The sequence below is a fragment of the Rhinoraja longicauda genome, chromosome 35 (genome assembly GCF_053455715.1).
Source record: "Rhinoraja longicauda isolate Sanriku21f chromosome 35, sRhiLon1.1, whole genome shotgun sequence".
Taxonomy (NCBI): Eukaryota; Metazoa; Chordata; class Chondrichthyes; order Rajiformes; family Arhynchobatidae; genus Rhinoraja; species Rhinoraja longicauda.
In genome coordinates, this window is record NC_135987.1 from 21,568,065 (window position 1) to 21,593,100 (window position 25,036).

At 44.7% G+C, this 25,036-nt stretch overlaps 1 protein-coding gene across 2 annotated transcripts in view; it reads right to left on the bottom strand.

Annotated features, from left to right (window-relative positions):
* Positions 1-20,965, bottom strand: part of LOC144609900 (transmembrane protein 273-like) — a 31,051-nt gene extending 10,086 nt beyond the window's left edge. Inside the window, exons 1-2 of one of the 2 annotated variants that reach the window (XM_078428292.1) lie at positions 20,895-20,965; positions 174-224 (exon numbers count right to left, since the gene is read on the bottom strand). In XM_078428292.1, coding sequence (XP_078284418.1) covers positions 174-224; positions 20,895-20,949 — 106 coding nt within the window. In that variant the 5' untranslated portion in view covers positions 20,950-20,965. Of the gene's footprint in view, positions 1-173; positions 225-3,477; positions 3,542-20,894 lie in introns of those variants that run through there. The other variant, XM_078428293.1, reaches the window with a different exon arrangement.
* Between the last annotated feature and the right edge of the window lie 4,071 nt (positions 20,966-25,036).

Here is a 25,036-nt window from a genome sequence, read left to right on the forward strand (position 1 = left end):
AAGGGCCTGTTTCCATGCTGTATCTCTGAAACCTAAACTAAAAACGTTTGTGCACGAATTTTGGACTCAGAAAGCCTCTGTTCCTTGAACTCCTGTACAAAATGCACAAACCCATAATTAACCCATGCAGTGGAAGTGCAGCTGGGAAGCTGAACAGATCAAACGTCACCCACCAATTTCATCGCCATCTGTTCCAGTGGCAGATGCCTTTGCCGTAAAATAATCTGCAACACAAATGTGAAAACATTGATTGAATCACAGTGTAATGCATACAGTAAGTACCGGGGCTAAAGATAGACACAAAGTGCTGGAGCAACTCAGCAGGTCAGGTAGCATCTCCACAGACAAAGAATGGGTGACTTTTTGGGTTGGGACCCTTTTTCACACGCTAGGGTGACATATGAATATCCAACTACACAAATTCGCCCTTACATTTAAACATCTTTATTCAAGCTAGTAATATGAATAATAAAATGTTTCCTGGTATTCTAGACTGGTACAGTATATATTCCATTAGTTTAATTATAGATAGTTAGGATGAATATTCAATGAGACATAAGAATTAGAGCGTGTATGCAGAATGATATGAAATGGATAGCTATAGAAAACAGATGTTTCTGACTTACAGACAAACCAATGGATAAAGTGACGCTCACAATCTTCATTGTAGATGATTCTAAAACTAGAGAGCGTAGGCATAGAAACATAGAAAATAGGTGCACCAGAGACATGGGCTCGATCCTGACCACGGGTGCTGTAGAAAATAGGTGCAGGAGGAGGCCATTCGGCCCTTCGAGCCAGCACCACCATTCATTGTGATCATATCTGATCGTCCCCAATCAATAACCTGTGCCTGCCTTCTCCCCATATCCCTTGTTTCCACTAGCCCCAAGAGCTCTATCTAACTCTCTCTTAAATCCATCCAGTGATTTGGCTTCCACTGCCTTCTGTGACAGGGAATTCCACAAGTTCACAACTCTCTGGGTGAAAAAGTTTTTTCTCACCTCAGTTTTAAATGGCCTCCCCTTTATTCTAAGACTGTGGCCCCTGGTTCTGGGCTCGCCCAACATTGGGAACATTTTTCCTACATCTCGCATGTCCAGTCCTTTTATAATTTTATATGTTTCTATAAGATCCCCCTCTCATCCTTCTAAACTCCAGTGAATGGAAAATCCAGATGTATGGATAGGAAGGGTTCAGAGGGATGTGGGCCAAATGCTGGCCAAAGGAACTAGCCCATTGCACCAACTTGTTTGTGTGGACTAGGTGGGCCAAAGGGCCTGCCTCTGTGCTGAACACTTCGATGACTATGATCTAAATCAGCTTATGGAGAGGAATCCATTTATAATAAACTGCTTGTATTCATTCATCATTTTCTTGACAACGATAACATTGCACCCCTCATGCCTGCTGTCCCATTCAATATGATCATGGATAATCTTTTACCTTCACACCACTTGGCTGCATGAACCCCATCTCTTTTGATCCCCTTAATTTCCAAACTCCTACAGGCGTCCATCTTGAGCACACTCCAAGATGGGGTCTCCATAGACAATGCAGATAATTCCACGGGTTCCCCTTCCTCTGTTTTCTTATCTCTACTTTGATGAGCTATTTTGTGGATATCACAGCCAGGAGAAACATCATCCCAGTCAAAGCCCGTACTAAGTTTGTACATCCCAATGAGATCATATCTCATTCCTTTCAACTCCAGAGGACATATTCCTAGTCTGCTCAATCATTTCTCATTGGACAAACACACCACACCATAAATGAATCTGGTGAACTTTAGTTATACAGCCTTTTTCACAAATTAGGGCACGGTGGTGCAGCGGTAGAGTTGCTGCCTTACAGCGAATGCAGCGCCGGAGACCCGGGTTCAATCCCAACTACGGGTGCTGTCTGTACGGAGTTTGTACGTTCTCCCCGTGACCTGCCTGGGTTTTCTCCGAGCTCTTCGGTTTCCTCCCACACTCCAAAGACATACAGGTATGTAGGTTAATTGGCTTGGTAAATGTAAAAATTGTCCCTAGTGGGTATAGGATAGTGTTAATGTGCGGGGATCGCTGGTCAATGTGGACCCGGTGGGCCGAAGGGCTTGTTTCCGTGCTGTATCTCTAAACTAAACAAGTATAATCTTCCTTCGCAAGGGACACCCGGCTAATATACAATGTTAGAAGACATTTTCACCAAGTCTTGATAGAAACATAGAAACTTAGAGAATAGGTGCAGGAGGAGGCCATTTGGCCCTTCGAGTCAGCACCTCCATTCATTGTGATCATGGCTGATCATCCACAATCAGTAACCTGTGCCTGCCTTCTCCCCATATCCCTTGATTCCACTAGCCCCTAGAGCTCTATAATTGCAATAAATTGTCTCTGGTAGAGCTGCTGCCTCGTAGCATCAGAGACCCAGGTTCAATCCTGACCTCAGCTGTTGTCTATGTGGAATTTACAGGTTCTTTTTGTGGGTTTTCTCTGGGTAATCTGGTTTCCTCCCACATCCCAAAGACACAAGGGATTGTAGGTTAATTGGCCTCTGTAAATTGTCCCTAGTGTGCAGTGAGTGGGTGCGAAAGTGAGATAACATCGAACTAATATGAACGGGTGATCGATTATCGGCGCGGACGCAGTGGGGCCTGTTTGTACTTTGTGTCACTAAACTAAACTAAACTAAACTAAATTAAATTAAAATAAACTTTTAGAACATTTAGAACAGAGATGAGGAAAAACTTTTTCAGTCAGAGAGTTGGGAATCTGTGGAATTCTCTGCCTCAGAGGGCAGTGGAGGCCAATTCTCTGAATACATTCAAGAGAGAGCTAGATAGAGCTCTTAAGGATAGCGGAGTCAGGGGGTATGGGGAGAAAGCAGGAACGGGGTACTGATTGAGAATGATCAGCCATGATCACATTGAATGGCGGTGCTGGCTCAAAGGGCCGAATGGCCTACTCCTGCACCTATTGTCTATTGTCTATTGTCTATAAACTACTAAACTAAACAACTACACTAAACTAAACTAAAATAATCTAAAGTAAACGAAACTAAACTACTAAACTAAACTGCTCTTACACTTAAATCTCCTTCAATAAATGAGTGCTAACTTTCAGTGATTCATGCACAAGTCCCTCAAAACACTAACTTCTTTCATTCCACATTTAAAAACAAAGAGGGTGGCAGCAGGTTCCAGCCCCCACCGCCCTCTGGGTGAAACACCTACCCCACACATGTGTAAACTGTGCGTCTCTCTTCTCTATGCCTTGCCCTCTGGTACTTGTCATTCCCACCCTGGGGATCATGCTGGTCATGCCCATATTATCTGTTTTTCTTAAGTAATCTCTTGTGCGTTGCATTAACAGAGGGTTTTCCGAAGGTCCCCACACACCACATCCACAGATTTCTCTCTTCAGCCGATTACAACCCCAAAACTTCCACCTGCAATGCCATCCTAAATCCGTCCTTACTCATAATTTGCCTCACCTCTCTTGTGATCCATTGCCTCTGCATGAAGTCAGCCCAAGAATACCACCGCACACGTTCTTCCTTGTTGCAACCACACACAACTTCCTGGATTAGTGCTGTGTATCTTTTAACCATTTCAGAGAATGTCAAGCAGAAGAATTTGTGTTTTTCTTAAGCAAAACCATTGGAACTAAGAACATCGAACAACACAGTGCAGGAACAGGCCATTCGGCCCACGATGTTCGTGCTGAATGTAATGCCAAGTAGAACTAATCTCTTCTACTTGCACATGATCCATACCCATCGATTCACTGCATTTCCATGTGCCTATCCAAAAGCCTGTTAACAACACCATTATATTTGTCTCCACCACCCACCTCTGGCATCACATTCCAGGCATCCATCACTCTCCTGCCCCGCCCAGCTCCTTCAAGATTTGCCCGTCTCACCTTAAAGCTATGTCCACCAATTTGTGACATTTCTACCCTGGGAAAAAGGTTCTGACTGTCTACCATATCTGTGGGAGGATGTTTCCCTCTAGTGGGAGAGTCTAGGACCAGAGGGCACAGCCTCAGAATAAAAGGATGCATCTTTAGAAAGGAGGAGGAATTTCTTTATAGTCAGATGGCGGTGAATCTGTGGAGTTCATTGCCACAGACGGCTGTGGAGGCCGTCAATGGATATTTTTAAGACAGAGATTGATAGATTCTTGATTAGTACGGGTGTCAGAGATTAGGGGGAGAAGGCAGGAAAATGAGGTTGAGAGGGAGAGATAGATCAGCCATGATTGATTGGAGGAATAGACTTGATGGGCCAAATGGTCTAATTCTGATCCTATCACTGATGAACTTATGACTCACTGAGTTCCTCCAGCGGTTTGTGAGATTTTTCTTAATAAACTTCCCCAATTCTGGGATTAGGTTAGAAACATGCTATTGGTAGTGGCAAAGTTCTGTAATACCCAATCTATAAGGTATTACCCGATCTATAAGGTATGTAACGGCATACCCAATCTATAAGGTATTCAGTAGCCGTGTACGGTGTGTAGTCCAACCCAACCAGTCTCTGGCTCCTCTGGGCAATATTGTCCATCGGTGCAGATCCTGGGGCAACAATGTCTTAGTTCATTGTAATGTAGGGTTGCCAACTGTCCCGTATCAGCCGGGACATCCCATATTTTGGGCTAAATTAATTTGTCCCGCATTAGAAGGGTTGCCAACTTCCTCACTCCCAAATAAGGGACAAAGGGTGCCGTCACCGCCCCGCGCCCCACATGACCTCACCCAGCCAGCGGTCACGTGCTCCCGCTCCACCAATGGCGGCCTCCCGGCCCGGGCGGTGACGTCACCCTTTGTCCTGTGTTTGGGAGTGAGGAAGTTGGCAACCCGACTGTAATGTCCACTTGCATGATGAAAAGCCAGCTGTCAAAGTGCTGACTTACCTCACCATTACCAGTCCCTTGCAAAAACAGGAAGTCCGAGCATTTATTTAGAGGCATGGCTGACCTTTAAGAGTCAATTCAAATTCCTGTCCAAATGTCATTGCAAAACTACAAGGATTCCTGATTGAGAAAGCAGGTTGTGCTTTTAAAAGCAAGACCAGGCCTTGTGTGTTAGTTGCAGATTGTTGCTGTCATTATTTTCGGACTGCTCTTGCAATAATACCGGGGATTCTGACCGATCATCAGAGGATGTAGATTCCACGAACTCACAGGAAGAATGATTTGCATTTGTGTAGTATTTTTCTTATTTCTTTCAATCACCTTTTAAAATCTTGAGGGGTCTTGTTCCACATTTTATAACTAAGATTTAAAGAAGGTAGACACAAAATGCTGGAGTAACTCAGCGGGTCAGGCAGCATCTCTGGAGTAAAGGAGTAGGTGATGTTCAGGGTTGGAACCTTTCTTCCGACTGAAAGATAGAGGGGGGGGGGGGAGGGGGAAATTGGAGGCAAGAACAGGCCAGGGCAAATCAGGGCAGGCAACAGATGACCTTTCAGGAGGGGTAGAGTCCATCATGGGCCATCGTTGGCTGGGGATGGTGTGCTCATGAGAATACAAGGAAAACAACCAGGACTGCCAACTATCTCACTCCCAAATACGGGACAAGGTGACGCCACCGCCCCGCGCCCCACGTGACCTCACCCAGCCAGCGGCCACGTGCTCCCGCTCCACCAATGGCGGCCGCCCGGGCCAGGAGGCGGGTAGCTACGCAACCTCCTTTAGGCGAACGCACTCGGCCCCGCTCCCCGAACACACTCCGTTAGCCGACACTGTCCCGGCTGACAGCGGCCTGTGGGCCTAATACGGGACAAGGGCGGTCCCGTACGGGACAAACCAATTTAGCCCAAAATACGGGCTGTCCCGACTAATACGGGACAGTTGGCAAACCCTAATAACAACAGTGCAACTAGTAGGAAGCGAGAGTGGGGGAGGGGCAGAGAAGGGGTAAGGAGGTACTTGAAATGTGAGACATCAATGTTCGTACCATTGGGTTGAAAGCTGTCCAAGTGAAATATAAGGTACATATTAAATGCAGTCAAAAGCTGCTCACACAATGCTTCCCATCCTCACATTTAATAAACTCACAAGGGATTGGAATCCATGCATGCACACTATAGGATTCACATCATAGCTATTATTCTTCTTTGCAAATCAGAATTCAATTTGCCTCCTCTGGACTCCCAATTAGCCACAGGTGGTGAGCAGCTCATGTATTGAGCATCACTGCGGGCGGAAGGTTGGTGCAGCGGGTGGAGCTGCTGCCTCAAAGGCCAGAGAACCGGGTTCGATCCTGACCTCGGGTACTGTCTGTGTGGAGTTTACACGTTCTCCCTGTGATTGTGTGGTTTCCTCCGGGTGCTCTGGTTTTCTACCACATCCCAAAGACGTGCGGGTTTGTGGGGTTAACTGGCCTCTGTAAATTGTGAGTGAAAGTGGGATGACGTAGTATTAGTGTGATCCACAGTCGGTGTGGACTCGGTGGGATAAAGGGCCTGTTGCCATGCGGTATCACTAAACCAAAACTAAACTGAAACACAAGGGAAGCTGGTTTTCAAAACCACGTCGAGACCAGCCTGGTCATCACAGGTTCCACAGGGCACTGGGCAAAAGAAAATGACATTAGGAAGAGGCCAAGAGGAAAACACTTGAGCAACAGGAACTGAAATAGATGTTTCACTGGCGGGCAGAACCATTGCCCAAGACACCAACCAATGGCACCCACCGTATAATAAAAGGAGTCAAGGGCAGAGCTTGTTTCGTGGTTAAAAAGGTGCCTGTGCACGTATCAATTAAAGAGTAAGCTACATTTTTCAACAATCTTTTTCCAGCTACAGGGTGACACGGTGGCGCAGCGGTAGAGTTGCTGCCTTACAGCGCCGGAGACCCGGGTTCCATCCCAACTACGGGTGCTGTCCGTACGGAGTTTGTACGTTCTCCCCGTGACCGCATGGGTTTTCTCTGAGATCTTCAGTTTCCTCCCACACTCCAAAGACGTGCAGGTATGTACTGTAGGTTAATTGGCTCGGTATAATTGTAAATTGTCCCTGGTGTGTGTAGGATAGTGTTAGTGTGCGGGGATCGATGGATGCGGGACTCGGTGGGCCGAAGGGCCTGTTTCCATGCTGTATCTCCAAACTAAACTAAACTAAATATACACAATGTTGGGGACACTTTAAGGTCATAAGGTCATAGGGAATAGGAGTAGAATTAGGCCATTCGGCCCATCAAGTCTACTCCGCCATTCAATCATGGCTGATCTATCCGATTCTCCTGCCCTCTCCCCAAAAGAGTGGAAAAGCCAAGGATTGAACCCAGGGCCTCACACATGCAAAGCATGCACTCTACCACCGAGCTACATCCCCTACCCATAGCTTGTAACGTAATAACTGAACTCTAAGTTCAAACCAATACATTTTCTAATTCATTCACTTACGTTATCCATTAGCTAAGCTTAATAAACATAAGCTCCGGTCAAGAGAGTTGAATTGTCATGTGCACCGATACAGGAACAATGAAATTCTTATTCCCTGCAGCTTTACAGGCATATTAAACACGACAACACAATAAATAATCATGCAGTAAGATTATCAGCTATTCTTGGTGAACCCAGACCATGATAGTGTAGGCCTAAGTAGTCAAGAATCAAGAGTGTATTATTGTCATGTGTCCTAGATAGAACAATGACATTCTAACTTGCAGTAGCATAACACAATATGGAAACATAGTGCACTGTAAACAATAAACGAGAAAAAAAGTTCAATGTATGTATATATACACATACCCACATATACATATATACAGTGTAAGAAAATAACTGCAGATGCTGGTACAAATCGAAGGTATTTATTCACAAAATGCTGGAGTAACTCAGCAGGTCTTGTATACACTGGAATTTAGAAGGATGAGAGGAGATCTTATCGAAAGTATAAGATTATTAAGGGGTTGGACACTTAGAGGCAGGAAACATGTTCCCAATGTTGGGGGAGTCCAGAACAAGGGGCCACGGTTTAAGAATAAGGTGTAGGCCATTTAGAACTGAGATGAGGACAAACTTTTTCAGTCAGAGAGTTGGGAATCTGTGGAATTCTCTGCCTCCGAAGGCAGTGGAGGCCAATTCTCTGAATGTATTCAAGAGAAAGCTAGATAGAGCTCTTAAGGATAGCGGAGTCAGGGGGTATGGGGAGAAGGCAGGAACGGGGTACTGATTGAGAATGATCAGCCATGATCACATTGAATGGTGTTGCTGGCTCGAAGGGCCGAATGGCCTCCTCCTGCACCTATTGTCTATTGTGTATTGTCAGGCAGCATCTCAGGAGAGAAGGAATGGGTTCCTTCTCTCCTGAGATGCTGCCTGACCTGCTAAGTTACTCCAGCATTTTATGAATAAAATATACATATATACATAAACATACACACACGCACACGCACATGCACATGCACACACGCACGCACACACGCATATATACACATATTTATTTTCCATTTATAGGGGTAGCACGGTGGCGCAGCGGTAGAGTTGCTGCCTCACAGCAACAGAGTCCCGGGTTCGATCCTGACCACGGGTGCTGTCTGTACGGAGTTTGTATGTTCTCCCCGTGACCGCGTGGGTTTTCTCAGAGATATTATATATACACACACACACACACACGCATATATACATAGAGCAAAGTTTTATATTCGATATTATCAATATCTTTTTTAAAGTAGGCAGGAACCTTGAACCATGGCAGTAAGAGGTTGAAGATTCTGCAAAATCTCCAGCCAGTTGCTCTGGAAATGTTTAACATCAGAATTTGGGAGATCCAAATATAACAAAAGTCTGCAGGAAACATGAGGCCAAGATATAGATGGTTTGTCCAGATGTTTTAAATGTATGTGCAGCCCCTAAACATAACTGCTAGAATTGGCAAAAAGAAAACACAAAGCGCTGGAGTAACTTAACGAGTTAGGCAGCATCTCTGGAGAACATGCATGGATGACATTTCGGGTAGGGACCCTTCTTCAGAATTGGCAGAGTCCTTCTCCAACCCAGTGGAGGTCCAGACTTTCAAACGTTCGAGGTTCCCCAGGAACCCCCCCTGTTAATTCTAAACATCTTTGAGTACAACGACTTAAAACTTTTTTTTTCTGTGCAAAAGTTCTCAATTAATCTCAATCTGTTATTAGGCAGTATGTGGTTGATTGTGGAAAGTGCTGAGCCATCAGAATAGTGGTGCTGATCACCGAGAGGGTAATTAGGACCATGTGTCTGTACCCAGGACCAAGAGAATATTTGACTCTCGGCTAAATCCCGAGATTGCCATTTGGTGTTTTTCCTTTGTGTAATGCTGATCATAACGGTGTGAACAGTGAACGTTTCTAGCCCAGCAGTTTAATTTGGCAAATTTAAACATCCAATTCTACAATCCCATACAAAAGCCTCCTGTGATCATTTGACATCTGATGAGGTTACAAATCCCAGCATCAAATCAATCATACAAAATGTTCTCCACAATGTGTGCCTTTTGACATGTCGACCCAGATTTATCTATTCCATGTGTACTGCCTAATTCCCATTCCCACACAGAGCAGCAATCACACATTTGGCACCAGAAATATTCCCAATGCAGTCATCCCTCCCTGCTCTTTGCACCAAGTGGAGGCCAAGTCAGTGGATATTTTTAAGGCAGAGAAACAAGATTCTTGATTAGTGCGGGTGACAGAGGTTATGGGAAGAAGGCAGGAGAATGGGGTTAGGAGGGAGAGATATATAGTATAAGAAAATAACTGCAGATGCTGGTACAAATCGAATATATTTATTCACAAAATGCTGGAGTAACTCAGCAGGTCAGGCAGCATCTCAGGAGAGAAGGAATGGGTGATGTTTCGGGTCGTGACCCTTCTTCAGACTTCAGGGAGAGATAGATCAGCCATGATTGAATGGCGGAGTAGACTTGATGGGCCAAATGGCCTAATTCTACTCCTATCACTTATGACCTTATGACCATATGTAACAAAACCAACTCCTTATCTCTCCATCATATTATTAAAGCTTTTTTTAGTTAGATGAAATATATATTAAGCAACTTGATTTCCTCAGAGGTAAATTTCTAACATCTCCTAGTTACAGAATTCCTTTAAATAGCTTCATGCAAATTTTACATCTTGTCTGAACCCTCAGTGTTATATTTCACCTGAAGAAACAGCACCTGGTATCTTCACAGCAAAACGTGCAAACAAGGTTGTGAAACAGGTTGTTTAGGCACACAATGTTACGTGGGACAACTGTGGATATGGCTGTATACGGAGGAACTGCAGATGCTGGTTTAAACCGAAGATAGACACACAAAGCTGGAGTAACTCAGCGGGGCAGGCAGCATCTCTGGACAGAAGGAATGGGTGAAGTTTCGGGTCGAGACCCTTCTTCAGACTTGCTTGGTCAGCATGGGCAAGTTGGGCTGAAGGGCCTGTTTCTATGCTGCATGACACCATGACTATGACAAGTATATTATCAAAGACCACTTCAACACCACGGACACCAGAAGCATGTGGCAGGGTGTCAGGGACATCACTGGCTACAAGAGCAGCCCTGCCTGCCCCCACAGCGATATGGCACTGACCAACGAGCTTAACACGTTCTTTGCCCGCTTTGAAACTGGCAAAACCACCTTGAGTGAAAGAACCCCAGCCAAGGCGGTGGGACAGGTCTTGCAACTGAACACACAGGAGGTACAACGCGCTCTGCAAAGGGTCAACCCACGCAAGGCTGCAGGACCGGATGGAGTTCAAGGAAGGGTACTGAAGGACTGTGCTGAACAGCTGGCTGAGGTATTCACCAGGATCTTTAACCTGTCATTATCTCTAGCTACGGTCTCCAAGTGCCTGAAGTCGGCTATCATAGTTCCGGTGCCGAAAAAAGCAAAGATCTCCAACCTGAACGACTACCGCCCGGTTGCCCTAACGCCGATAGTCATGAAGTGCTTTGAGAGGCTGGTCCTCTCACACATCAAATCCAGCATCCCTGACTCACTGGACCCACATCAATTTGCATACAGGGCAAATAGATCCACAGAGGACGCCATCTCTCTGGCTCTTCACACTGTCCTGACTCACCTAGAGAGACAGGGCACGTACGTGAGGATGCTATTCATAGACTATAGCTCCGCCTTCAATACGGTCATCCCCACCAAGCTCATCACCAAACTCCACCAGCTAGGCCTCAGCTCGTCATTATGTGACTGGATCTTGGACTTCCTGCTGGAACGACCGCAGGCAGTGAGAATGGGCCCGCACCTGTCCTCCACTATCACCCTGAGTACCGGCACTCCACAGGGCTGTGTTCTGAGCCCCATGCTCTACTCCCTCTTCACACACGACTGTGTTCCTGCATTCGACACCAACACCATTGTCAAGTTTGCAGACGACACAACGGGCTTATCACCAACGGGCTGATCACCAACGGGGATGAAACAAACTATAGAGCGGAGGTGCAGAACCTGGCGGACTGGTGCTCGGATAACAACCTGTCCCTAAATACCACCAAGACCAAGGAGCTGATCATCAACTTCCGTAGGTCACATAACGGGGAATATGCCCCGATCTCTATCAACGGGGACAGTGTGGAGAGAGTGTCCAGCTTCAAGTTTTTGGGCACTCACATTTCGGAGGACCTAACATGGTCCAATAACACTGCTGCGCTGGTCAAGAAGGCACAACAAAGACTGTTCTACTTAAGAACACTGAAAAAGTCTGGTCTGCCCCAACAGCTGCTGACGACCTTCTACTGCTGCACCATAGAGAGCATCCTAACGCATGGCATCCCTGTGTGGTACCTCAGCTGCACGGAGGCAGAAAGGAAAGCTCTACAGCGGGTAGTCCATATAGCTCAGAGGGCCATCGGAACACAGCTACCAGACTTGGAGGGCATCTACAACACACGATGCCTCAGAAAAGCCACCAGCATCCACAAAGATTCTTCACACCCCTGCAACAGTCTGTTCGAACTCCTTCCTTCGGGCAGACGATACAAGGCCTTCTACGCCCGCACCTCCAGATTCAGGAACAGCTTCATCCCCAGGGCCATAGCTGCTATGAATCGGTCCTGCTGAGCCGGATGGCCACAACGCATAGATCAACTTGCACTTTACCCTGTCTAAAAACTGTTACAATTGTTTTGTTTCGTTGGGTTGCTGTTAATTACTTAAATTATTGCATCGTATGGGAGGCGCATTCCCAATCTCGTTGTACCCCTGGGTACAATGACAATAAAGATATATTGTATTGTATTGTGAACAGTGAATACAAAATCATTTTAGCCATATACATGTGTGGGTCATTTTTCAGTTTCAATTCTGCAAAATATAGATTTTGCTATTTGCATTTTGAGACAAAATATATAATCAAAAGCATGTAGTGAGTCCAGACGCGTGGTATTATCCAAATACTTTATTGGTATAAAACCCGTAACAAACGCAACAGACTTCTTTCTGGACGAACACTAACTTCACTCACTAATCTAATCTCTAATCTAACGTTTGGCGCCAAGCATTTAAATACCCCGCGCTTCCTCACCCCGTGACCGTAACCCAATCCGAGGGTTCTATTACCTGGCCAATCCCTATGTCCCTACAAGCAGTTTAAATGAGCAAAAAATACTAATCATACAGCACTGTGGGCAAGCTGGGCCAAATGGCATGTTTCCATTCTGCATAGCTCCTAGACCAAGACGCTATGACGACTAAAAGGAGATTCCAGGAACATTCCCATTTCCTACACAATATTCCTCCTCCAACACAAGGAACCAGTAATCTTTCTTGTGTTATCTTTTCAGACATTGAGCAAAAAACTGTGTGCTGGAATTACTCAATGGGTCAGGCAGCATCTGTGGAGGGAACAGACCCTTCTTTAGACTGATGTAGTCGGGGGAAGTAAACTGTAGAGAGAAGTGGCGGTGGCACAAAGCCTGGCAAGTGATAGGTGGATACCGGGGGTGGGGGGGTGGAGTAAGTAACCAAAGGGACCCAAGGCTGTCAGTCAGGGAGGGTAGAGGAGGCGTGGAATGTGAGGTCAGAGGGAGTAATATGGGTGGAAGAGGACAGGCTGGAGGGAGAAGAGGGGGGGTAATAGGGATGTGGGGGGATTTGTAGTCAGGAAGAAAGGTGGCGAGTTCTCCCCTCTACTACAATCAGTCTGAAAAAGGGTTCCCGACCCGAAACATCGCCGCTCCACATCCTCCAGAGATGCTTCCAGACTTGCCAAGTTGCTCCGTCCGGTGTTTTGTGTCTTTGTGGGTGAACCAGCATCTGCCGTTCCTTGGGTCTACAATAATGACAGAGTTGAGGTTCCTAACAACATTAGTCTACACACTGCACACTTGAAATAAATATTTCCTGCTGCGTAATTCCAAACCAATGACATTGAATGCTACTTCATGAGTAAAACATCCTTTATTTATCTAACGTCTTTCAGCACATTGCTCTTTCTTGTTCTTGGCTGTTATGTTTCTGCAAGATATCTGCAGAAGAATTCCTCTCCATGTCTCTGACATTTTGTTTGCGGAATAGGTGGTTCATCAAAGTACCAGGCTCACTTCCCTTAAAAACAATTTCTGTATTTACCCAAAGCACTCTGAGAGATTTGCTCCAGGGTGTTAGGAATGTTCCCCTTTCAACATTTCGGCGAGGTGTGTCAGGGGTCTGCTAGTTCCAAATAAGTGCAACAGCGCCTGGAGTTTGGGGTGCCCGCCAACATTCCGTGGTTTGGTTCAGTTCAGCCCAGCCTAGACAAACCCAGCCAAACCAAATGATAGCAACATTGCTGGTCTATGAAAAGAGGCCGCATACTTGCAAGAAATCCAATATAGGACCTTTTCCTTCAAGATTACAGGGTATTATGAGAATGCAAAGCAGCACCAATGCTTGCCTCTGCAAAATATAGCCCTGGCTGAGTTATGGCCGAATCAGCAAACGTTCACCCCGACTAAGCTGTTCAAATCTGGACTGGCTCTCTTTAGTTCTGAGTGCTGATTGTCAAGGATTAAAGGCCCAGACTTAATTCTGTCAGCAGCTTTTCATCACTTGGCAAGATCATACCAGTACTCCCCGAACAAACGTCAGGCTCAAGGCAAGCCCTACTCCACCTGCACTCATCTGAAAGTATCACTGAAAAGCTCTCATTTCTACAATGTGTTTAATCAAGATCAAGATCAAGATCAAGATCAAGATCAAGATAGCTTTATTTGTCATCCAATATTGGATGAAATTCGGTCACCCACAGTCCAACAATAAAAGCATTAAATAGGCATTCAAATTACACAACCCCAAAACCCCCAAAACACAGTCCAACAATAAAAGCATTAAATAGGCATTAAAATTACCCAACCCCAAAAACACACAAAAAAAGAAACATCCATCAAAGAAACATCCATCACAGTGAGTCTCCTCCTCCAGTCCTCTCTCTCCTCACTGTGATGGAAGGCCACAATGTCTTTCCCGTCTCCCGCTGTCCTCGCCCGCGGCCAGGTTGTTAAGTTCAAACAGCTAAAAAACACTCATAGTGTAAATCACCGGTCTAACACAGGAAATGCAGCCAACTTTGGCGGCAAACCAAAGTCCTCCAAGAGTGTAGGTTGGCCCAGTGAGAGGGGATTTGCTGGGGTTCTTCCACGGGCCATTCCTGCTCGTCAGAGGCAGCAGCATTTTGCTTCTTTAATCTTACGGAAACATCGAGATCGGTGAATGCAGTCGTGTGCAGTCCTGCTTACCCCAATACTGGAAGGACATGGAGACATTGGAGAGGATGTAGATATTTACTACATGTTTACCAGAATGCTGTACGTGTATGAAGGAACTGCAGATGCTGATTTAAACTGAAGATAGACACAAAATACTGGAGTAACTCAGCGGGTCAGGCAGCCTTTGGAGAAAAGGAATAGGTGACGTTTTGGGTCGAAACCCTTCTGAAGAAGGGTCCTACTCCCTTTCTCCAGAGATGCTGTCTGAGCCGCTGAGTTACTGCAGCTTTTTGTGTCTATCTTTACCAGAATGCTGCCTGGATTAGAGGGTATTAGCTACAAGGAGAGGTTGGACAGACTTGGATTGTTTCCCTGGTGAGTCAGAGGTTAAGAGAAGACCTGGTAGAATAAAGAGTTATGGGAGGCAGAGACAGAGACAGGGCAAACAGTCAGAACGTTTTTCTCAGGGTGGAAATAACAAAGGCCAGAGGGCATCATTTTAAGGTCAGAGCAGGAAAGGTTGAAAGAAAATGTGTGCAGCAAGTTTTCTATCCAGAGAGAGGTGGGTGGCAGGAGCATGGTGCCAGGGGTAGTGGCAGAGACAGATGCAATAATGGCGTTTAAGAGGCTATTAGATAGGCACATGGATATGCAGGGTATGGAGGCATGTAGATTATGGTCTTGGCATTGTGTTGGGCACAGACATTGTGGGCTGAAGGGCCTGTTCCTGTGCTGTACTGTTGTATGTTCTGGGTGATTTCGTCCCTCGTGCTGGAAGCACAGGAGGTGGTGCTGTGTCCCTGATTTTTTTTTGCCCATGGAAATGAATGGATGGAACTCGTGAAAGGAGATGTGAATGCCCCCTAATGCTTCACACATGCTGTCACTGTGCAGGGAAGCTCTGTGTGTGACTGGAAGCAAAGTCTAACGTGACAAAGTAAGACCTGCTCACATCAGCAGAATGTCACATACAGGTTGTGCTAAAGAAAGAAGGCATAAAATGCTGGAGTAACACACTGGATCAGGCAGCATCTGTGGAGAACATGGATAGGTGATGTTTCAGATCGGGACCCTTCCTTGGATTTTGTGCTTTGTACATTTTATGTTGCTCATTTAAAGAACAGACTTGCTCTGCACTGACATATTTGTCAGATGCTTTTTCATCCATATCATCTGTAATTCTCTCCAAGTTAATTGTTCATTCATTTATTTGGTTTGAATTTTTTTGTAGTAACTATAATGATTGAACTTACACTAAACTGTGCATCTGGAATGTCCACTTGATGGTGCCGGTCCTTTGCATAGATACACAGATACGTAGACAATAGGTGCAGGAGTTGGCCTTTCGGCCCTTCGAGCCAGCACCACCATTCAATATGATCATTGCTGATCATCCACAATCAGTACCCCGTTCCCTCCTTCTCCACATACCCCTTGATTCCGCTACCCGTAAGATATGCAGGATTGTAGGTCATTTACCCTCTGAAAAATGCCCCTTGCGTTTAAGACAGAACTCATGTATGAGTGATCACTGGTCGGCACAGACTTGGTGGGCCAAAGGGTCTGTTTCCACACTGTATCTCTAAGCTAAACTAAAACACTAATCTCAATTATGATATACAATGCACCTTGCTTTGGCTGGACTCTGGACTTCAGTTTTGCACTATTCTGGTCTGGTTACTGAGTATTGCTGATCAGTAAGTGATTGTATTCTAGATTATTGTATTTATCTGTGTGTTATTACATTAATGGGCCTGTAAAGATGCCGCAACTAAGAATATAATTGTTCCACTCTCTCTGCACGTGACAATGAAACACTTTTGATCACTATAAAGCCATGCTCAGCCACATTACCAAAACTTTACTAAGACAGACCACATAAATTCAAAAATCACCATAAAAAATTTAAAGTGCCAACTTCCCAGATCAATTACAGGTAGATTTTGCATTTAGATGGTGTGTGAAATTTAAAGAAAAAATGTTTTAAAAATTACAATTTAGAATTAAAAACCAAAGTTCTGGAGGAACTCACTGGGTCAGGCAGCATCTGTGGGGGGAGTGTAAGAAAATAACTGCAGATGCTGGTACAAATCGAAGGCATTTATTCACAAAATGCTGTAGTAACTCAGCAGGTCAGGCAGCATCTCAGGAGGGAAGGAATGGGTGACGTTTCGGGTCGAGACCCTTCTTCAGATGTGATGTCTCTTCCCTCCACAGATACTGCCCGGCCCACTGAGTTTCTGCAACACTTTGTTTTTTAGCTCAGGGCTGCAGCATCTGTGGTTGCTGTCTGCACCTCAGCTTTGCCCACTTTGATCAAAGGAACCACACGATGTCCCACACCCCTGCCCACGCCATCTCACGCTTCCCAGAAACCAGCGAACATTCATTGGTATATTACAGAACTCAATGGCATCTGGAAATGCTCATGGTAATTAATAAGATGCAATTTTGATATATTTTTGCGATGTTCTGATACATTTCTCAACAAATATGATTTTATCTAATCAATTGTGCCATTAAGATTGGTTTAATTGAGCTAACTACCTCTTTTCAACTATTAAATAAAACACTTACCATTTTCCATTGCAGTTCAAGCATGTAATCTGGAGCAGTAATCTCCAGAAAATGTAGAAACATAATTATGATTGAATGAAGATTTAGTAGCAATTGTTAATTTTGCTGTTGGCTTTGTATCAAATCTACTACATCGATCCTTGTATCACAGCAGGGCTGTTGAAAGTAGAGATATGTTCAGAAGACAAGAGAATTCTCCATGGTTAGAGCAGCGTTTCTCACCAGGGGTTCCCTGGAACATTAGGGTTCCACGAGAGGCCGCGAGGAATACTGATAAATAGGCCAATCATATGTTAATGCATTTTTGAGTCATTTTTGTGTTTAATTTCATATTCGTAATTTTATTATACACGTACGGCATATTCTTGGAAAATTCTTGGGTATTAATATAAAGTCTTCAACCTATTATCTATATACTAAAACTCTTGTTTGTTTGTTTATTTGTTCCTGAACTACAGCCAAAACGGTACACGATAGCGCAACAATTTTAGGCCCACCTTTCTCACCATCGTCCCTTTGGTGCTAATGGAAGAAGTTTTATTGAAATCGATGTTATATTTTTTAAGTTATTCACATTTTAAAGTTTAAATCTATCTCCTGGGGGAGGGTAAGAGGATAATGAGGGTTGAGGAGGATGGAGTGGGGGGGTTGGGGAAGAGGGGAGGGGGAGGGGAGGGGGGATGTGGGGGGGACTGGGGGGAGAGGGTGCTGCACCAATGCAGGAGAGCTTTGGGCCCAACGGGTCCACTTGGTCTGGTATCATTTAAAAGTTTAATAATCATAGGGAATATACTTAGCAACGTCTATACGGTGCCAGTGTGAAACGGCCTCTAGTGGCCAGTGGACAGGAGATGTACGTGACGGATTTGTGTATCATCACAAGTGCCTCACTCGAGTACAAATGTATGCACGGTCTCCATCAGTCCTGTCTGTGCTTCCTGGCGTGCAAGTACAGCCCCTCACTCACCCACGTTATTTAGTCATTTTTGCCCATCATTTAGGGATGTTATATGAATTTTAAAAAATTAAGTATGTTTATGTTTATTTTTGTTAGTTTATGAAAAGTTTATGTGTGTTGTTTGCCTTATGAACTTTAAGTTTATGAAAGGGAAAGAAAGAGCCTGAATAATTCTGAAAGAGTTGTTTCCTCACATCATCAAAGCTGGTGAACCAACAGTAGGAGTCTCTTACCCAAGACTTTGTACAGTCATTCCATCTTGAAATCTTGTTCTGGGCAAGAACATTGTTCATTCGAGTTACAGGTGACATTTACATGAACACATTTGGAGGACTGTGTACAGATCTAGTTGCCCTGATATAGGAAGGATATCATTAAACTGGAAAGGGTGCAAAAAAGACTTAGAAGGATGCCACCAGGTTTGAGTTGTTGGGAGAGACTGGGTAGGTCACCACTATTTCCCTGGGACATTGGAGGCTGTGGAGTGACATTGTAGACGTTCATGAATCATCACGGTCTTTTAACCATTGCAGGGTAATCTAAAGCTAGAGGGGTTAGTGGTGAGAGGGGAAAGATTTAAAAGGGAGTTCGGAGGCAACTTTTTGATTCAGAGGATGGTGGGTATATGGAACAGGCTGTCAGAGGAGGCACTGGCAATGCATACAGTTACGACATTTGAAAGATATTTGGACAGGTACATGGTGGGAAAGGTTTGTAGGGATTTGGGCCTGACACAGGCAAGTGAGATTAGCACAGTTAGTTTGGAATGGGCGAGTTATACCGAAGGACTTGTGTCCATGCTGCATGACTCTATGACTGCATGAGTGGGCTAATCGGGCTGGCAATAGGAACAGTGGGCATCTGGAAATGCTGCTGGAAATTTTACTGCTGATGGATGTAGCAGGGTTATTCCTCATTCTCAGACTGGAGGGAAGAACGTCAAACACGGAAACAGCTTGCCCTTCTAAACAAGAACCAAAGATAGGTGTTAGAACTGACGGGCCTTCTCCACCAAACTCGGTGATATCAAGTCTCAAGACTCAGCTGATAGGAAATGTTCAGGGCTTGAACAAGAACTTTAAAGATGCTCAAGAAGACAGTGCTGCCAGAACCAGGAACGGACAAGAATACGTATGCAGATTTGGGAGACCTTGCTCCTCACAAGGATCTGTAGGTCTCCCTGATGGTCACCATTTACCAGAGCACTGTCCTATATCCACAAGGCAGTTAAACAGGCGGGCACAGTACAAGGCCACCAACAGGCAGAGTGGATGCTCTCCAGCGCTGGAGAATTACAGAGCAAGACATACTTAGTTTAGCTTAGAGATACAGCATGGACACAGGCCCTTCGCCCATCAGTTCCACGCTGACCTTCGATGACCCATTCACACTAATTCCATGTTATCCCACCTTCTCACCCATTCCCTCTACAGAGGGCCCATTAACCTACAAACCAGCACTTCATTGGGATGTGGGAGGAAAGTGGAACACCTGGAGGAATCCTACACGGTCGCAGGGAGAACGTGCAAACTCCACACAGACAGTACCCAAGGTCAGGATCAAACTCGGGTCGCTGGCGCTGTGAGGCAGCAGCAATACCTGCTGCACCACCGTGCCGCTCCATATCAACAGATTATTTAACAGATCATCAGACTGGGTGCTGGCACCTTCTCTTGCAAAGGGATTAACGTGGCTTCCAACAAAGACGGGGCTTGGAACGGAAAATAAGGCATGAAATCTCAGCACAACACTGGACCTGCTCTCGTGACACCCACTGTACTTCTCCTTCAGTGGTTCACATCAGCTAAGACAACTGATTATAGTTCATTAATGGGAAGGCAATGCAGTTAAGCAAAGTTGCTGAGCTGGACCAGGACTCTGTTTACTGTGTCAGTAGACTGCTACTATATACTTGTACTGTATCTGAGATGTTAATCTATTATGTATCTAAGGACTGATTTATAGTAATACTTGTACTGAATGGTATACAAAAATGAATTTCACTGTACCTCGGTACAGGTGACAAATGAGGTACAATACTTAATTTCTTCCATTTCAATGTCCAATATAAACTGTTCACCAAGTTCACCTAGAGTTCAACTTTATTTGGGGTGCATTGGGGAAAGCTCTCTCAGGTTGCCAAAGGCCCTGCTGAGTCAGCTTACAGGGGAGAGGGAGAACACCTGGCTATGTGTTGCTCCCACCTCTCACTCATTGTAAGGAACTAAGCATTGACTTCAGAAAGGGAAAGCCTGGAGTTTTCATTGCTGGGTTAGTTTTGGAGAGAGTTAGCAGCTTCATATTGCTGCTAACATCTCAGTTCACTTGCCCTGGGCCCAGCAGAGAGATGTCGAAGATGTAATCGTGAAGTTGTATTCAGTCTCTCCACTTCCTTATAAGTTTAAAAATATCCTGTATGTCTCTGAATACCCTTAACAAACATTAACTGATTGAGTTTGTGGGTTAATTAGCCTCTGTAAATTGCCAAAGTGGGATAACATAGAACTACTGGAAACAGGTCAGTGTGGGTCTAAGTGTTTCCATGCTGTATCTTTCAATCAATTATAAATGTCTGAGTTACATATTGGAGCGCAAACAAGTCTTCCAAAGAACTAGTAAACTACATAGAGCAGTTACCAGCAGCAAGTGGCATTTATTTATTTTATAAGAATATCTTTTGCACTTACCAAGTGAGAGAATGAAGGTTGGTAATATCGTAATCCAGCTGAAAACATGAAGCATTTTCGTTCCACATTCAGAGTAGCTGCCCGGCAAGATTACTTTTAGACGTAGATTGTGTGAAATACAAAATACTCATGAGGAAGCAAAACCCACATCCTGTAAATGGTGTAAACTGATGAGTTGTTCCTTTTAGTTTAGAACCAAGTGATTTGTTCATGATTGGTGTCGAATACACATTATGCTTCTTGAAAACATTTTACTTGGAAAATAATATTTGACTGTTTTCATCTCATTCAATTAACCAGTCCTTGTTAATCTTCTCAGTAACTGTTGCATACATTAGATAGACAATGATTGCCTCTGCTGGACAGTGCAGTTCACCAGCACATCTTTCTGACTGACGTTGATGTGAACAAGAGCTTGGTACAATGTCCTTAATGTGACAAGCAATGCCAGTGTTGTAATCAAACAAACGCACTCCAAGCTAAAGTTTAGTCTTAGTTTTGTTTAGGCAAGATATTAGAAAATTGCCCCAAAAGTTATCTTAAATACACTGGTTTTATGCAAACTCATAAAAGAGGTATGTTGGAAAGTATTGGTATTGGTTTATTATAGGCAGGTGCTCCACAATGCAGTAAAACATTTTGTTTTGTGTACATTCTCGGCAAATCATACCATTAATGAGTGTGATCACGCCATACACAGCACATTGGTAGTACAAATCAATGTAAGGAAACATAGTGTAGAGTATAGTGTTACAGCGACTGAGACAGCGCAGATTAACAAAATGTGAAGGAGGTACCTGCAACAAGGTAGGTTGGAAGATTGGGAATACATCTTCATGGCAGCACAGTGGCGCTGCAATAGAGTTGCTGCCTTACAGCGTCATGGGCCTGGGTTCGATCCTGACAACGGGTGCTGTCTGTATGGAGTCTGCACGTTCTCCCTGAAACCACATGGGTTTTCTCTGCGTGCTCCGGTTTCCTCCCACATTCCAAAGTCATGCACGTTTGTACATTAATTGGCTTCTGTAAATTGTAAATTGTCCCTAGCATTTAGGACAGTGTTCGTGGGCAGGGATCGCTGGTCGGTGCAGACTCGATGGGCTGTTGCTGTGCTGTATCTCTAAAGTAAACTAAATTAAGCTAAACTTCCCAGCTTTGTACGCTCTCTTAATGTTTGCATGGCATTATTTTTTTTTATTTGTGTTGCTCACATCAGTAATAATTAATTCCATTTTCAAAACATGTTATTCATAATATTAAAACATGTGCCCAAATGTGTATGAAAAGCAGGATAGCAAATTGGCCAACTGCAGTTCAAGCCATTACTCATTATTAAAATATGTGATAAACTGCTCCATCATAGGCCACTCTTTAATTATTCCTGTTTAAGTGCCCCTGAACAGCGAGCTGTAATTAATGGAGAGCCTGAAGGCTTGTGTGGAGCTTGTGGGGGAGAGTGGTTCAGGGGGTACAGCTGTGGCAGTGCTGCCTCAGTCTCTGGAAGAGCAGCTTCATTACAACCCTCAGTGGCCAAAGGTAGACACAAGATGCTGGAGTAACTCAGCGGGTCAGGCAGCATCTTAGGAGAGAAGGAATGGGTGATGTTTCGGGTCGAGACCCTTCTTCAGACAACCCTTGGTAGCCTTGTTGGTTGGGAACACAAAACAGCCTTAGGATTGCGAGGTGAAGAGGGATTTGCACCGTGAGACAGAGAGATCTCCAAATCAATGGCTATTGCTAGACGACCATCACGTTTGAAGATGTCAGTTGTACAGTTGTAGGGAGGAACTGCAGATGCTGGTTTAAATCGGACAAACACACAGTGCTGGAGTAACCCAGCGGGTCAGGCAGCATCTCTGGGGAAAAGGAATGGGTGACGTTTCACATCGAGTCCCTTCGTCAGACCTATTCCTGAATGTCACCTATTCCTTTTCTCCAGAGATGCTGCCTGACCCGTTATGTTACTCTAGCTTTTTGTGTCTGTCTTCAGTTGTATAAGTATTGGTTTATCATTGTTATATGTGCTGAGATACCTAGAATGTTAAACACAGGACATTACAACAAGGGAACATTATCTCCTGATTGTATACACCTCCATAAAATCACCCCTCAACCTCCTGACCGCTCCTGCCTAAGCTCCTCCTATAGCACAGCACCTCAAGTCTGGGCAACATTCTAACACATCTCCTCTGTGCTCTTTCTCGCTGAATGACATGCCTCCTATAGCAGGGTGACTGAAACTAAACACAGTATGTGTGGACTCACCAACATCTTGTACAACTGTAACATAATGTCTCGATTTCTGTACTTAATACCCTGACTAATGAAAACCAATGCACCAAAAGCCTTCTTGACCGCCGTTATCTTCCTGTGACGTCACTTTCAGGGAACTCTGTACCTGCACCCCTAGATCCCTTTGCTCTACAACACTCCCCAGAGTGTATTTACTGTGGTTTGACTTACCAAAATGAAACCCCTCACACTTATCTGCATTAATGTCCATTAGTCATTCATCAGCCCATTTATCCAACTGATCAAGATCCTGCTGTAATGTTTGATAACCATCTTCACGATCTACGATACCACCCACTTTAGTGTCATCTGCAAACTTACCAATCATGCCTTCTACACTCTCACCCAAATCCTTGATATAAACCACAAACAACAATGGGCCCAGTTCCAATCCCTGAGGCACACTACTAGTCACAGGCCTCCTGTGTGAAAAACAGCCTGATCCCATCACCCTATTTCAATCAATGAAGTCAATTCTCTATCCAGTCAGCTAGCTCTCCCTAGATCCCATACAATCTAACCTTCCAGAGCAGCCCACCACGTGGAACCTTATCAAAGGTCTTGCTGAGGTTCACATGGACAACATCTTAGGCTTTGCCCTCTTCAACCTTTTTGTTTATCTCTTGCAAAACCTCAATCAAATTTGTTAGACAATCTCCCTGGTGCAAATCCATGCTGACTATCTTTAATCAGCACCTGTCTCTCCAAATGTCTGGGAAGGAACTGCAGATGCTGGTTTACACTGAAGATCGACACAAATTGCTGGAGTAACTTTGTGGGACAAGCAGCATCTCTGGAGAGAAGGAATGGGAGATGTTTCGGGTCGAGACCCTTCTAGACCAAATGCATGTATACCTAATCCCTCAGAATCCTTCAAACTTTCTCCCTCTGACCATATGCCTTCTGGTCTTTGGCATTCCGCCCTGGGGCAAAGGTTCTGAGTGTCTACCCTAAATTAAATTTCTCTTGTGTAGGAAAGAACTGCAGATGCTGGTTTAAACCGAAGATATACATGAAATGCTGGAGTAACTCAGCGGGTCAGGCAGCATCTCTGGAAAGAAGGAATGGGTGACGTTTTGGGTCGAGACCCTTCTCTTGTTCCTTTACTATTCATTATCAGCTTCTTTCCTGTGACACATCTCAGCAAATCTTCTTGCATCAGAGTACTTACAGCACGGTCGGGGGTTATTATGTAAAATTCATCCATTTAAACAGATAGTCCACTATAATTTGCAATTACCTACTCTGTAACATTCAAGAAAAAGTTCAATTGGTTTAGGCTTTGCAGATAAAATGACAACAGAGCTATCATCATTTGGAATTGTTGTACCAAAGTGAGAGACCACCAGTGTGATGGGGACAGTTGTACCATAGTGAGACCACCAGTGTAATTGGGGGAGTTGTACCACAGTGAGACCACCAGTGTAATTGGGAGAGTTGTACCACAGTGAGACCACCAGTGTGATGGGGACAGTTGTGCCATAGTGAGGCCACCAGTGTATTAGGGGGAGTTGTACGATACTGAGAGACCACCAGTGTAATTGGGAGAGTTGTACCACAGTGAGACCACCAGTGTGATGGGGACAGTTGTACCATAGTGAGGCCACCAGTGTATTAGGGGGAGTTGTACCATAGTGAGACCACCATGTATTTGGGGGAGTTGTACCATGGGTGAGAGACAGACCACCAGTGTATTTGGGACAGTTGTACCATAGTGAGAGACAAACCACCAGTGTAATGGGGGGAGTTGTACGATACTGAGAGACCACCAGTGTAATGGGGGGTCTTGTGCCAAGGGTGAGAGACCACCAGTGTAATTGGGACAGTTGTACCATAGTGAAAAACCACCA